This window comes from Danio aesculapii, chromosome 17 (genome assembly GCF_903798145.1).
Source record: "Danio aesculapii chromosome 17, fDanAes4.1, whole genome shotgun sequence".
Classification (NCBI taxonomy): Eukaryota; Metazoa; Chordata; class Actinopteri; order Cypriniformes; family Danionidae; genus Danio; species Danio aesculapii.
The window spans coordinates 29,602,057-29,618,377 of NC_079451.1; the positions used below are offsets into that span (position 1 = coordinate 29,602,057).

Sequence of the window (16,321 nt, forward strand, 5' to 3'; positions counted from 1 at the left end):
AATGCCTCCTCCTTTAAGTTACCCCAGACATACTCAATAATGTTCATTACAGGTGACTGGGCTGGCCAATCCTGGAGCACCTTGACCTTCTTTGCTTTTAGGAACTTTGATGTGGAGGCTGAAGTATGAGACGGAGCTCTATCCTGCTGAAGAACTTGCACTCTCCTGTGGTTCGTAATGTAATGGGCAGCCCAAAGGTCTTGATACCTCAGGCTGTTGATGTTGCCGTCCACTCTACAGATCTCTCTCTTGCCTCCATACTGAATGTAACCCTAAACCATGATTTTTCCTTCACCGAACTTGACTGATTTATGTGAGAATCTTAGGTCCATGCGAGTTCCATTTTGTCTTTTGCAGTATTTGTAATGATTGGGATGCAGTTCAACAAATAATTCATCAGAAAAATCTACCTTCTGCCACTTTTCCAAATGATCAACCAGAAGTCAAGATTATTATTTGTTGCTCTTACCACTGGGATCGAAAACAAGACTTTTGTCAGGTAGTGTACTGTACATTCTGTACATATTTATACAGTATCTGTTCCTTTTTATGTTTATTCTTGAGAATGAAACTCAGTAGACTGTGGATCATAACAATTAAGCACTACATACATTTGTTGACTCTTATAAGGTCTGTATTGTGACATAAAATGACTCCAGGTTCTGTAAATGTGTTGATGTTTAAAAGAACTGATATATTAATTTGAACATTTTTCACTTTAATGAAGGGCCAATTTTGAAGGGTTTTTATATTAAAACAGCATTTTAAAAAAGCAGATAACAACAGATTTGTGTTGACAGACTTGACACGGTCAGCCAAAACACACTGTATACATGAAAAACACGACTGACTGAAGGCTAAAAGGAGGATTAAAAAAATTCTCTGATCTCCCCTGAACAAAAGAACGTGTCGGCGTGTTCCAGAGGTGTAATTTGGCAAAGGCTGCCTTTCAGGACAAGGATCAGCCTCTATATTTATCACAATAATACAGACAGCACACTTAAGTTACCTCATTAAATCAAAGAGAAAGCTTGAGTGTGTTTGTGCCCCACTGACCGACCAATGATGCACCAGTGATGTCAGCACTTTTGTACATGAAAATGCCTGAAGAGCAGAGAAAAGGCTGCTCTAGTGACAGCCACAGTTAGTGTTACATGCCATGTTAAATCATGCTGCTTGCCTTACTGCTAGCCATTGGTATGAGTTAAAGTGGTTAGCTGCACTGAATTTGACCACATTTACACACCTTATTCCTACGCTTCATGAGGTTTGAACGAATTATGGGAGTAACTTCTGTTAAACTGAAAACAGTTAGTGAAGTGTTTTTTTTAAATAACTGAGTACAATGATGTGGGATTATCAATATTGTTAGTCTCCTCTCAGCTTTTCCATTGAATGTAAAAAGGAGATTTAACAAATTACTTTCAACAGACCAAGAATACCACAAAAACTTGATATGAGTTTTACAAAGCAATATTAATACTGACGTATATAGAAAATTACTGGCATTTTGACCACAGATATTGTATGCTTGTTATTCTGTCCTTTTATGCATGACAGATAAAAAATAAAGCACAAAGCTAAATGTACATCTCACTCAGTTTTCACTATGTAGAGTATATGGACTATTTGTAGCATCTTAAGTGATTTGTTTCAGTTCTTTCCAAAAAAAAGTATCCAAAACCAGAAATGCAACCCGTAATTTGAAATTCAGTAGTCATGTGTGGGAAAAGGTGTGTATAATGTAATATTTAAAGGAACACTTCTCTTTTTTTTCTTCTTTTTTTAAATTATATATTTTATATAAATTATACAATTCACCTAAAATTAAACAAGTTTATAATCCGCTTTTTTACCATTTAATAAATTATAAGGCACGTTTAGCTTAGCTTAGCATAAATACTTCAATCTGGTTAGACCATTAGCATCTCACTCAAAAATGACACGTTAAAAGAAAGTTACCTTGCTGGGATTTATTTTTCTGCACTTTGTAACATAATTGTGCGTATTGCAGCCATGGAATGGCAGCAAAGTTCCTTGATTGTTACGCTGGAATGAGAATATCGCTCCAAACCAAATCGGCCATATTTTCCGTCTGTCTTAAGGTGCGTCCCAAATCGCATACTTACGCACTATTCTTTAATAGTGTATGTAGTGCGTTCACACTGAAATCTTAAAAAATAGTAAGTACACTTTAATTACCCGCACGATGTACTTATTCAACCGTTAAAAATAAGTGTGCAATGATGGACATTTCACGCACTCAACAGCTGCTGCTTTGCTCATGTAGCAGAAGGGGCGGAGCTATCGGGTGCTCATGTTGGATTACATTATTTATTTTGGATTGTGAAAGCAAAATTCTCCTACGAGAGTGATTATAGCGATTCCCGAAGGTGAATGTGGTTACACTCATGGCAGGTCTTATTTGGTACTTTTCATTTATTTAGCAAATTTGGCAACCGTCAAACGTCATCTGGGAAACAGTTAAAATTTCTGCTTAGTAAAAAAACATTAGTGTTCCATTTGGGACGACACTACATACATATCCTATGCTGTTGAGTGCGTAAGTGCATAATGCATAAGTGTATAGTGTGCCATTTGGGATGCAGCTAAAGTAAACGATTTTGGTCATTTTTGAGCGAGATGCTAATGGTTTAATCCGATTCAATTATCTATGCTAAGCCAAGGTAAAAATGCTCCCACCAGACCAAAGGATTGCCAGGATGTATTAAAAAATGGTAAAACTCAACTATATAGTAGTTGTAAAATGTTTAAAAAAGGTTCCTTTAAGCATGTAAGCATGGAGAATACAGGAGCATGCTAAAGTAATCAGACTTCTAATAAAAGAAAGGAGAAGAGAAGAGAAGAGAAGAGAAGAGAAGAGAAGAGAAGAGAAGAGAAGAGAAGAGAAGAGAAGAGAAGAGAAGAGAAGAGAAGAAACGAGACAAGACTTACGGAAACAGGAGGTCAGTGTTGGATCAGGCACAAAGCCTGGGTTGCAGATACACCTGTAGCTGCCCACAGTGTTGATGCAGTTTCCATTGGGACAAACACCTTGAAGCTGACATTCATCAATTTCTGAGGGTAAAAACAAACATCAGGGACTCATTTTCATATTTTTATTTTTTGTTTAATAAGCACTTTGACCTTCATTGAACTGTCTAAAACAAAAAAAAATTTTTTGGCAAATGGGTAAGTGGTTTAAAGGATTGTGTACAAAGAAGTACAAATATTTCAATGAGTCTAGTTCATGATGTAACAATTGTAACATTGAAATATAATTTAGTGAGAGTTTTCTTTAAATCATGGTATTTCTCTTGAGTCTTGATGCTTTAAAATGTTTAGTCTCAGACTCTCTACGCAGTTCTGGCAATCAATGTACAGTATCTCCTTTAAGCATTACATCTTTTGTAACTCAAAAACAAAACAAACAAGCAAAAAAAAACTGAATCAATAATAAAAAGTATGAAAAATATATGCATGCATAGCCACAGCCGGCATGGATATTTTTTTGTCCTTTAGTCATGTCAATTTAAATCCATATGATGTGATTCACCATCTTAGAAAGAATGTGCGCATGCACGCACGCACACGCACACGCACACACACACACACACACACACACACACACACACACACACACACACACACACACACACAATCTCTCCAAGAGGCCACTGAGTGCGAATTAAGGGTGTGGGCAGTCATCATTCCCAGCCACTTCAAGTAGGCCACAGATCCAACACATTTCCATAATGCAATGCTAATATGTTCATGCTGACAATGACGCTGAAAGAGGGCACACACTCAATCGCTCAAACAGCCAAACATCTGCAACAGAACACGCACTGGCCCAGAGGAGCTGTCAGTCAAAGCGATGACATCATAATGTCCCCATTTTGAAAATAAACTCTATTTCTTGATACACAGTGCACCAATGACATGAAAAACTCCTATGGTGATAGATTCCTAAAGAAATATGGTAAAAATTTCATCTTTATTTTGATAATACTTTTTTATTTAGATAAAAATATTGAAATATTCAATTACAAGATGCAATAGCAACCCTTTACTTGTGTTCATAAGACTTTAAGGAAACCTTTATAATGTGATTGAATTTTTATACATGCTTATGACCACTGTCATTAAGAGTCATTTACTCAGTTATAATGCAAAGATGACATTCTAAATTAAACAAAAAAAGCTCAGAACTAGCTTAATTAATGTGTCGGTGCTTTCTGGGTAAGTGATTCATCAGAATAAACAGCAAAAGTAAGTCCAAGTAAGTAAGTAAAAGTAAGTTTGTTGACAACTTTGACATAAACAAACTCTTCATCTTCATCTTTGTCATCACTTGACCAAGACAACATAACCTGTCATAAATCTGTCATAAACATGACTGTCATGAGGCATTATAATTGTGTCATGAATTGTGTGATTATAATTGAGTCATAAAATGTCTCATTACTCAAATGTCATTACTCTGTCATTACTATTTAATGACATTTTAATGACAACTTCAGTTTGTACCACTGTAAGTAAAAGAAAAAACATTAATGACACTGCTATAAAATTCATAGAACGTTTATAATGGCTTCATGACAATCATGTTTATGACAGATTTATGATATGTTTTGTTGTCTTGGTCTAATGTCAAGTTGTCATAACACACAATAGAAGGGTCTAGCGGGATAGAACTGTAAAATACAAGGGAATCTCGGTAAAAATGGAAAGGTTGATAGGTTTCCTGGTGCCCCCGCCCTGCACATTTTGTATGTCACTCTTATTTGACACACAAGGATCAGTTCATGGATCTCTTTGTTAACAAACTGCTGATCTGAATCAGGTGTGTTAAGTAAAAAGACATATAAAATGTGCATGCAAGGGGGGCCTGAGTACAGGAATTGAAAACCAGTGTATGTGGTAAACGGTAAGGAAATCTGCATTTATTTGGTGAACTGCCCCTATATAATCTATATAAAATGTGATTATTGCTATCTTTTTGATCTAAAAATAGCTAGTCTCGCCCATCAATGCCATTTAAAGAACTGTTAACTTTTGTAAATGACTTTGAAAATACATGTACGCTTCTTAATCTAACCCTGAAATTATAGTTGCAAAATATCTTTTAGTCATTAAAAACTGTACATGGAATGATTAAAATAAATTGTAACATTAACAGTAAACTATCATGAACTAAATTTAATGCACAAGCTAAATTACTCTGTCAGACAAGTTTATGAAGGCGAAAACCTTCAGTACAAATGAAGACAACAACATGACTAACGGCAGCAAAAAATGATCTGGGAGCATCAGAGCTTCACAAAACAGCCAAACCACAGGAGAGCCCTCTAGACACACCATAAAAGCTCTAGGCTGACGTAAGAATGCGTCAGAGGTTTAGTTGGACCCTCAGGCCATGTTATCAGGACAATGATTAAGATCAACCTTAACGGCACTTGGAGCGCCAAACAAGTGCTGTAAACTTGCCTCAGAGAAAAGCACATGCTGAAATATTCATTAAGACATAAAGGTAAAGTGAGCCTCCTAGTGCTTCCAGGCCTGTTTATTAAATCTAAGACACATTTTAACCATCAAAGCTATCTTGGGTACGTTCACAATACCTGTGCTATGTTGTGAAGAAATTACAGGAGTACTAACTACTAAAATAAAACGGCACCTCTGAGAAATGTAGTGATCTTAAAATGGTGCCAATAACGAGATTACATGATCAGCTTTTGCTGACGGTATATTAAAAATGATTTTGCAGTTTTAATGAGTAATGCCTGATATGGAAATTATAATAATCTTATTTGCTTACTGCAGAATAAATTACTCAATATTATGCAGTTCTTTCTTTTTCAAGCAAGTCATGTTTTATCTTAATTATCTGTATTCGTTACAGTAAAATATGTCTCAGTGTTGCCCCGTGTTGCACCATATTGACCAGATTGCTGCTTTCAGATGCCTGCGGCCAGGCTCTTAGCAAAGCCTGCTTCACTTTTAGCTGCGGTTTAGCTCTGGTTTGGCAAACTGAGGCAGCCAGTGGTGTTTCTAATAGCAGATGTGTTTGGCTGGAGGTGTGTGGAGAAATAGAGATGGAGAGACAAACAGGTACCTACAGCGCTGCACCCTTAATTATCATTCTTTAAAAAAATCTAACTGGCAAGAACTTAACACTTTTATACAGCAAATATGCATTAAACTGATCAAAATGAGTAGAGTTATTTATAAACGCTGTAAAGTGCATTTATTTTGACCTTTATGTATTTATTTTTTAAAATTATAATTAGAGATGATTTTCGAGCACCAGATAAGCATATTATAATAATTCCAAAAGGGAAATAATTGTTTAAGAATTAATTAAAACTTTGATACAGCAAAGACACTTGAAAATTACAACAAATGACAGTACAGTCATTTATAAATGTTTTAATGTGCTTTTACTTTGACCTTTATATGTATTTATTTTTTTATTATTATAATTGGAGATGATTTCTAAGCACCAGATAAGCACATTATAATGATTACTAAAAGGGAAATAACTGTTTAAGGAATAATAAATGGGACAAAAAAATCTAATTTGCCATAACACAAATAAACAATAATTAAAAAAATAAAAATGTTTCACTGAATTTTTGATTAAATAAATTTCTCAGTGAGAAAAAACATTTCAAAAACATTAAAAAATGTATAGACCTTTGAACAGAGATTTTAAAATTCAACCATGAGAAAGTTTACATAACAATGATGTAATAAAAATGCAAATGTTTGTGCACTCTATTGATACATTACTCCCCTTTAACACCAATTAGGCCAGTAGTTGGCAATGTCACTTCATAGAGAACCACTATGTATCTGTGCACATAAGGTTCTGTAATCCATTGATCCTTATGTTGTTTTGATTGTGAAGACTATGCAAAATTACATTTTTGTAGTTTGCATAGGCGTAATAATACTGTGTTCTTAAGTTTGCATTTTCAGATCTCCTAATGGTGGAGGTGGTCCTTTTATTGTTGTTGTTTTTTGAGAAAATATATTTTATAAGGTGAATACTGAGAACTTTTTATTTATTTATTTATTGTTTTATTTATTTGATAATTTTCCACACCAAAAAAAAAATAATTGGTGGAAACAATTTTCACATTGCAAGTAATTAAAAAAATGATAATTACAAAAAAAAACCAAAAAAAATTTAAGCAATAATTTTTGCTTGTTCCCACTGCACACCGCTCCTCTCACATCAATCACTATTACTCAAAAATATAAATTTTTCAAATTTTAAAATTAAGTTCTTATTGCCAAAGTACAATAACAATACATGGCAATGTGAGTGGTCTTTATTCATTTATTTATCTTGGTTTTCAGTCTGAGCAAAAGCTCTGAAATCTTTCTTGCTGCCGGCCCTGAAATGTTGGTTTTCTCACTATTACATCCAGCTTCAACACAGATTAGAAAGATCTATCAAAGATGCCACCTGTCTCTCCTCCTGCCTGTTTTCTTAACAGTGAAAGAGTCATATGTGAGAGAACAGGGACCTGCTTTTGAAATGGCAATTAAATAAGAAGCACAGTACCTGGCGTATGCTGTCAGCTGTGACATACAGAGGCCAGTGCAAGGGGAAAATGAATTACATACAGTATATTGGACGTGAAACTGACAGACAGACTCATGCATCTTATCAAAGTCATCACAATCAACTCACAATTACACAAAAATGTAGCACTACAAACAAACACGCATGCCCACTGCAAGAACAGAAATACACAATAAAATCACATGAATGCATGCAATGAAGTAACAAGCAGAAACAAGCCATGGCTCTTACCGATACAGCGAGTGCCATTCAGTCTCTTATAGCCTTGAGGACATTCAATCAAAGGAATCGCTTTGGAGGAAAGAGAAAAGGGACAAAAATAACAGCACATTTAGATACAGCTCTAAACAAAAACATTCTCTTCCAGCAAATGTATGAAAAATATTTGTATAGTTAAAACACATTAAATCAAGTTCTGATCAAGGTGCTAATATTTCTAACTAGAATTCTTGTAAACTGCAAAGTATAAGTTATTAATACTCACTGTTACACACATGCAATGATAACCACTATTTGCACAAAAATTAAAGTAATACCAACATAAAACAAAAAACATAATATTATGTATAAGTTCATGCAAGTAATAAATAAGTGAAAAAACCCTTGCTTTAAGTATTATTATTACTAGTTATTATAATTAAATATATGTATATATTAGTAAATGATTAAGTAAATGAAAATTACAACAGATTTACTCCTTTTTTTAAGCAAATTAGCTGATCATTTTTTCTACATACAGTTTGGCATGTAAAATGCACTATTTTTGAATTTACTAAATGTATTGCTTTTATTCATTTTGCTCACTAATGTTGGACTGCAATAAAACACATTCATTATTACTTAACATTGTTTTTATAATTATTATTATTTTATTAGTATATTTAGTATTATTACTAATTATTAACAAAGTGGAAGTGGGGTTATAGTGGGGCCAGCAGGTGGTGCTCATCCTGTGGTCTGTGTGAGTCCTAATGCCCCAGTAAAGTGAAAGCATGGTACTTCTCATAAGGAGTATGGGTGTAACCCCGGTGTCCTAGCCAAATTCCCTTTATCAGCCCCTATTCATCATGGCCTTCCAATCATCACCATCCACTGAATTGGGTCTTTCACGGTCTCTCCACTCCATCTATAGCTGGTGTGTGGTGCAATAGTATCTGGATGCAGCCTTTATAATGCAAGCAGAGATTGGATCACTCAGTGATGCAATGTCAGACACAATGCACTCAATGAATCGAGTGATGTCACTGTGAGGGGTAGGGATAGGGGTGGGGTTAGGTGAGCCCATTAAAAGCATTGGATGCAGCACAGATTGCACTGCACCAGTTCTGCATCCAGACCCCTCTTGTGTGGTGAGCACAGTGGCGCCGTTGTCCTGTGGCTGCCGTCGCATCATCCAAGTGGATGCTGCACACTGGTGGTGGAGTGGGGGGAGACCCCCCTCATGATTGTGAAATGCTTTTGTGTGTATGGCCATACACAGTAAATGCGCTATATAAATACACATTACTTACTTACTATTAATATTATTTTTATACAGTCTTACTAAAATCTTTTTAAACCGACTAAACAACGTCAAACATGACATTTCTAAAGCTCCACTTAAAAAAAATGATGATCTCAAACTCAATGATTTTGAAGTGTATGTAATTTTGGCCCAGAGGCAGTGGTATTAAATTAATATAGTTATTATAGTGTTATTATATTGTAGTGATAATAACTTACTGTAAGCATACTGTACAACAGGGGTGGGCAAACTCGGTCCTGGAGGGCCGGTGTCCTGCACAGTTTAGCTCCAACTCTAATCAAACACACCTTCTCATAGATCTCTAGTGATCTTGAAGACACTGATTAGCATGTTCAGGTGTGTTTGATTAGTGTTGGAGCTAAACTGTGCAGGACACTGGCCCTCCAGGACCGAGTTTGCCCACCCCTGCTGTACAATTAAATCTGAAGGCCAAATTCAGGCAGAAATACCCAAAATAACCCAAAAGCTTAACTGGTTAAGCACAAGCCTTAATCAATTCACACCTGACAAAATAACAGACCAAAATGTGGAACAAATGTGAACTTTTTAATATATCTGATCACATTTTGTGCGAGAACGCCCAGGATTCAGGGTGAATAGTGCTCTTACTTGTTCTACACTAAAACACAAACACATCCACTGATCGTTAATCACTATTTACAGCGTCTCTTTAAACATACCATTGTCTCTGAGCTCATAATAATCAGATTAAAAAAAGCACACAAAAACACAGTACATAGTTCTGTAGTGACTGTTTTAAGGATTGTCTGAGGGGAGGCCTTGTGACTGGGAAACGTGTAACAGGAACGGGGTTTACTTCCCTCTCATTCTCATGGGTAATGACTGTAATAAATTACATAAATAGAAGAAAGAGAGCAAGAGAGAAAGACAGACTGACTCATTTGGAAGAGAGCAGAAAGGCATCGGCACTTCCAGAGGTCATATTTTGAGCCTGCTTCAGAAATAAAAGGGGCTGAACTCCAGACTTGTTTACGTCTTCATTACCCCAACACTTGTGTTCAGTTACTGCCCTGCACTTCTATTTCCGTTCATTACCAGCTGATGTCCTGGGATGTGCTGGCCTACAGCTGCTGCAAGCAGAGCTCAGAGATGGCGGTAATACCACATCAACTTCACACCTCTCAATGCCACACTGAATCGCGGAGCCTCAAAATGAAGTAAATGATGACTTAACCCTTGTGTGGTCTTGGAAATATATTTATCAAAAATGATCTGTCTTTACTAAACCTTTAAAAAATCCTCAAATCTATGAAGTGTCTATATATAAATGACATTGTTCATCACAAACTGTAAATGTCCACCCGCTTCGATTGTTATCACTCGATTGAATGGGCATTATCAGTGGTTATCAGCTGACAGATATGGTCCAGAAGGCTCAGAAAGCTTTTATCATCCATCCACATGGTTAATCACCTATACTAATAGAAGACTCTAGATCAAGATCTGTTTTACATTACTGTGAGAATTGGGTTTAGGGTTGGGGTAGGGGTAGACGTTAATAAAATACAATTAATGGGAAATTTAATAAATAATATAAATTATTCTTCAATTCATCAATATTTAGTGGGCACCACTTGTTAATTACAAATGTAAACTGTTTATGTTTATTATGCTAAAAGTATAGGTATAAAATGTCTTTAGCTTGACAGTATTCAGCAGATTATTATTGTGCGTGCATGCGTGCATGCGTGCGTGTGCGTGTATGCGTGTGTGTGTCGGAGTGTGCCTGCAGTTATGTGGTGGAAAAATGATTTTAAATCTGGTGGGTAAAAGTAAAACCCTAAGACAATCCTAGCACCCTTTATGTGTACAACCTTCAGGGTAATATAAAAATAGAAAATTCTTAATATTTTTCTAATGTTGGTGTCATTATAGTAAAATTGTATAGTTGTGTGTTTATATGAGCAAGCAATGCGATATGGCTGTATATCGGCACTGGTGGGAGGCGTAAGTTGGGCATGCGCCTTAGTGAAAATGAAACGGAGAGTCTCAAAAATCCTTTTTTATGAGGAACTATTTTCTTCAGAAAACATTAGTAATTCACCAATGTCACTTTAGAGCTAGTATTTGAATGGTTATCTAGTGTAATATCCAAAGTTATGACAAAACAGGTGATTTTGCTCACATTTTAAGATTATAAGGCTGAACAGCATGAAATGCCATCAATCTCGAGAGATTTTCTAGTATTTCTCTGTTGCAATCAGGATATCACAATAATTAACCCCAAAAAAGCCAAAGCAAAGCAAACACTACCAGATTACTGTTGTGTTTGCAATAAGGAAAAAAACTAAACACATGCGGACATTTCTTTCTTTCTTTCTTTCTTTCTTTCTTTTTACTGAACTAGTAACGAAATTAAGAGACTCATTAGAAACAAACAGATGGCCAACCAAAAAGTAAATCAGGGTTATACAAAGAGTGGCCAACACAAAATACATACATTCCTGATCTGTGAGTCCCATCTCACACTTAATACACAACAATTACCATGGTATAAATACAACACTACAACATAAAAAAGAGAGAGATTGACTTAGAATATCACTCACCGATTTTATAATGATTTGGTCAGCTGTAGTTAGAAATTACGCCGATTTTTTTCTCCTCAAAGGGCTTATTATGCTTATCCTTATAATTAAACTGCATAGCTGCAATCTAAACAACTGCAATTTGCCTAAAAAGCCTCAAAAGTACATTATGCAGTCCAACAGCTGCTATATTTGTCAAACTGTAGTAAGTCTATTGATCTGCTGTCCCTTTATGTGGGCGGAGTAACACAGAAGGGTGAGGAGGCTGTAGGAGTGCTGTTATTTTGGGAATATTGCATGGCTATCAGCCAATCAGATTCAAGAAACAGACAGTACTGTTCTATGAATATATATATATATATATATATATATATATATATATATATATATATATATATATATATATATATATATATATATATATATATATATATATATATATATATATATATATATATATATATATATATATATAATTTATTTTGTTAAAATGGTGCACAGGTCATTTTTGACCTGTTAAGTGTAGGGTTAAATATGGATTTTTTTTTAATGGGTGAGGTGAACAAAGCACACTTTTCTCAGAGACTCATGAAGGTTTTGTTATTGGTGACGTCCATAAGGTTTAAATCAGCCATATGTCTGGGAATGCACAGAATGTAGGGGTGCCCATATATGGATAGAGAATTTCAAAAACATCTACAGACATACTGTGAAATGAAAGCGTGCAAGAGAGAGAGAGAGAGAGAGAGAGAGAGAGAGAGAGAGAGAGAGAGAGAGAGAGAGAGAGAGAGAGAGAGAATTAGGGTGGTCTGTTAACAGTTTTCCGTAGGGACTGACTTCAGCGAAGTGACTAAGCATGGAGGAATCATGAGTAAATGTGTATATGCACCATTACTAAAGAGTGGAGTGTGTGCCAGGTGAGTCAGCATGTCAGTAAGTTCAACACAGCGTGTGCGTAACCAGATACCTAACAGCTTTCTCTTTCCTTTGCCCACTCATTACGCACTTGCCTTTTCTCTGTGGAATGCATCCCTTCCCTCTCATTCTCAATATTAGGACCATGTGTCCGTTGAGTCACAGCCACATTGACATCAAATGGTTTTCAAATGAACCCCTCACGCTTTCTTTCCGTTTTTAGTGAGAAATCAAGTCAGGGCCTCTTGATGAATCACTTTTTTTTCTCGCTCTTTTTAGGCTGCACTACTGTGGAATAATGTGCACAATCATACTGCAAGTGTTACACTTCAAATGAGGCCCAGACATTTTGATGTTTAACAGCGCGTCTCGCTCTGAACACTAGTTTGTTTCAATCACCTCTGCCTTTCAAATCAGAAGATTAAAAGTGAAAATGTAAAACAGATGTTTGGGTTTGTAAATGAGGGGAAGAGGATGCTTTTATTGGGAAGGAGTTAAAACAGAAGTTATAATGAGAGAGAGAGAGAGAGAGGGGGAGAGAGAGAGAGAGAAATGAATGTCTGTGTGAGGGTGATACACGTGTTTGTGTTCATGAAAATGAGGCATATGATGGCCTACATGAAGGAGAGACAGGTGTTTTTGTTTCTGAAAGTGAAGTAGATAAATGTCTGTGTGAGAGTGAGACAGATGGTTTGGAATGTGATGGTGAGACGGCTGTTTCCTTTTGTCAAAGGAAGGCAGAAGAGACATGATTGTGTTTTTAAGAGTGACACATGGGTGTTTTTCCAGGTGAAGTTGAGAGATATTTCTGTTTGTGAAAGAAAGACAGATGTTTGACTGTGAAAGTAACTTCTGGTTGACCTTTTGTCCATAGATTATCATTAAAACGGTGTCAAGACAATTTAACCATAGATATTTTCCAAACTTTTTTCAAAGAGCGCAAGCTAAAGGGTTGTTTGGGTATTCACCTTATTCTCTGCATACAAGCGGGCGCAGCCATTTGAATCTTTTTGGCTCAAGACTTCCGATCTCATTCACTTACATTCATTTTTAGACATTAAAAACAGTTCGTTTTGCTGCTTGATGTTGCAAACTGAAAATGTTTTATTATATGATTCTCTTTTGTCTGTATAGGCATGCAAACACTTGTTTGTAGAGCAAGTAGTTTGACCGTTTTCTGCCATTTATTATTCCTAGTCATTTCTCCCATAGGCTATTGAATCGAAAGTTCTAAAACATTCTCAAAAACGAGCGCACTTCCGCATTGAAGAATAAGGTCAATATGACAGATATTTTTATGAAAGTGAAGCATATTATGTGATGTAGAACAAACACAAAGTTCACGCACATACACACACAGCGGACACACACACGGCGCACACATTCAACTTTGCACGGGTTTTCTATGACAAATGTGACAGGATACACGGTAATATCCACTGAGGTATGGATATCAGTTATGTTAATGTCCACTAACCATGAACATCTTTTATAATTGTACTGACACGCGGCTGTGCTGATAAAGATGATAAAATTGCTGTAATTCATTACAAACATGCACTGTTTTAAACACATTTTAAACTTGTCAAACTCATTCTTGATCACATTTGATGATGATTGATGATCACAGCGAGCTGAACAGATCTTTTAATCCCAGTTCCTTTGCACATGTCTTGTCTTGTTAATACGATTATATGCATTATTATGAAGACAAGTTTATACGCGGCTGTCAATCAAATCGGTGGGCAGGGAAACCACACTCCTACATTATGTTGCAGTCAGACTCAAAATGGGAGGGATTTGGATCCTATTTGATCATCAGGAAATTAAAAAAAAGAGACTTATTGTCTTTATATCACCCTAATATGACTGTGGATGCACTATACTGTACCTACACACAGTTCTGTCCAAACAGCTTCCAAAAGATAATTTTCATCATAGGTGCCCTTTAACTTACACTTAAAAGAAAACAACCCTGTCCCACTTGATATTAAGTGTCCTTAACTATTGCGTACTTGTATCAAAATATTAATACAATTTACTTAATGTGTTTATAATGTATTGCAGAACTTTGATGGTGCTATTGAGGTGGGATATGAGTAAGGTTTTGTGGAATGGGCTGGTTTTAGAGTGGGTAAAGGTGTAAGTGATGGTCAATAATGTAATTATAAATGTAATAATAACAGCAACTAATTACAGATGAACTTACATACGGGTGTTTAATCAAATATAAATTCAATGTAAAATTATTTATACAATATGTACATCATACCAATTTTTTATTTTAGTGCAAGTACAGTTAAGATCACTCAATATAAAGTGGGAGCCATTTTAATGTTCAGGTGTATTTTTCACCACTCTTGTGTACTTGTAAAAGGGCTAATTTTTACTCACACTTTGAGTAGCATTTAGAACAAATACTTTTACTCTGCTTGTACTACAACTTTTGGCAAGTATTGGTACGTTTACTTGAGTGCAATGTTTCAGCTTCCTTTCCACCATTGTTGTTTTTGATAGAGAGACCAATGATGGTTTGTTTATGTGAGACAGATGTCTTTGCATGTGAGAGTGAGACAGGAGATTTTGTTTGTGAGAGTGCATCAGCAGGAGCTTACATGGTTTCTTGGGGCATTTTTGGCATTTGTGGAATCCCCATGATGTGCCCACCGTCCCACAACAGGCATCCTGTTTAGATAGTCCAGGCAGAGCTTTCCCACACTGCAAAATAAAACACAATCAAATGAAATGCAGGAAGTTAATGAAATAAATGAAGAAAGAGACAGAGATACTCATCTAGCCCATTCAACCTACACATATATAATTCTGCTCACACACAAACTCACAAACTGATCCCAGTTCTTTCTGATCAACACTCTTGATATCTCTCCCCTGACTGAATCTAATCTACGGAACCAGGCACGAACTGAACAACAATTTAAGAAACACAACTCAAACAACCTGATAACACTCTCCTCTCTGCTGACATGGAAAGACAAAGTCACAAATTAAGTGTAAATGGTTGCACAAATAGGCACAGCACTTTACAATAAGAGAGAGAATGAGAGTAAACAAACAAGACCCAGGTGCACTTGATGATAATAACTTGATAGACTATCAGCTATAGTAGTGGAATTCAATTGCAAGTTCTTTTAAGCTGGAGGCAGATACTAAGTCAAAACTCTTTTGAGAATTATTCTGTTGCATTTAATCTGTGGTTCTCTATTCAAGAGACAGATGTTCCCTAGAGTGCCACAATGTTCTGGAGAGAGTCTCATCTCACTATTTATTTGGTCTTCTGCTCTACTTCTTGATCATCAATGATAGCTGGAATTGAGTTGGTTTAAAAGACTTTAAAAGCAAGAGACAGAGAGGAATAGTGAAAGACTTACAGCAGTGGTGAGAGAGATAGATACAGAGAAGATCTATTTTGAAGAATGTTTTGCTCCAGATATAAAAGTCAATAACACAAAGAAGCCAACTGACTTAAACTGACTTTTTATAATATATAATTGTATTTAATTAATTTATTATTATATATATATATGTACAGTTGAAGCCCCCCTGAATTATTAACCTATGTTTATTTTTTTCCTTCAAAATCACAGATTTATTTTATCTTTGTCATGATGACAGTAAATAATATTTTCCTAGATATTTTTCAAGACACTTCTATACAGCTTAAAGTGACATTAAAAGGCTTAACTAGGTTAATTAAGTTAACTGGGCAGATTAGGG

The 16,321-nt window shown here is 35.8% G+C and overlaps 1 protein-coding gene across 1 annotated transcript in view; it reads right to left on the reverse strand.

The window, feature by feature from the left end:
* The window catches only part of ltbp1 (latent transforming growth factor beta binding protein 1), a 113,443-nt gene that overhangs the window by 12,585 nt on the left and 84,537 nt on the right, over positions 1 to 16,321 (reverse strand). Inside the window, exons 8-10 of the mRNA XM_056477282.1 lie at positions 15,202 to 15,304; positions 7,829 to 7,888; positions 2,956 to 3,078 (exon numbers count right to left, since the gene is read on the reverse strand). Of these exons, the coding sequence (XP_056333257.1) occupies positions 2,956 to 3,078; positions 7,829 to 7,888; positions 15,202 to 15,304 (286 nt within the window). The remainder of the gene's footprint in view (positions 1 to 2,955; positions 3,079 to 7,828; positions 7,889 to 15,201; positions 15,305 to 16,321) is intronic.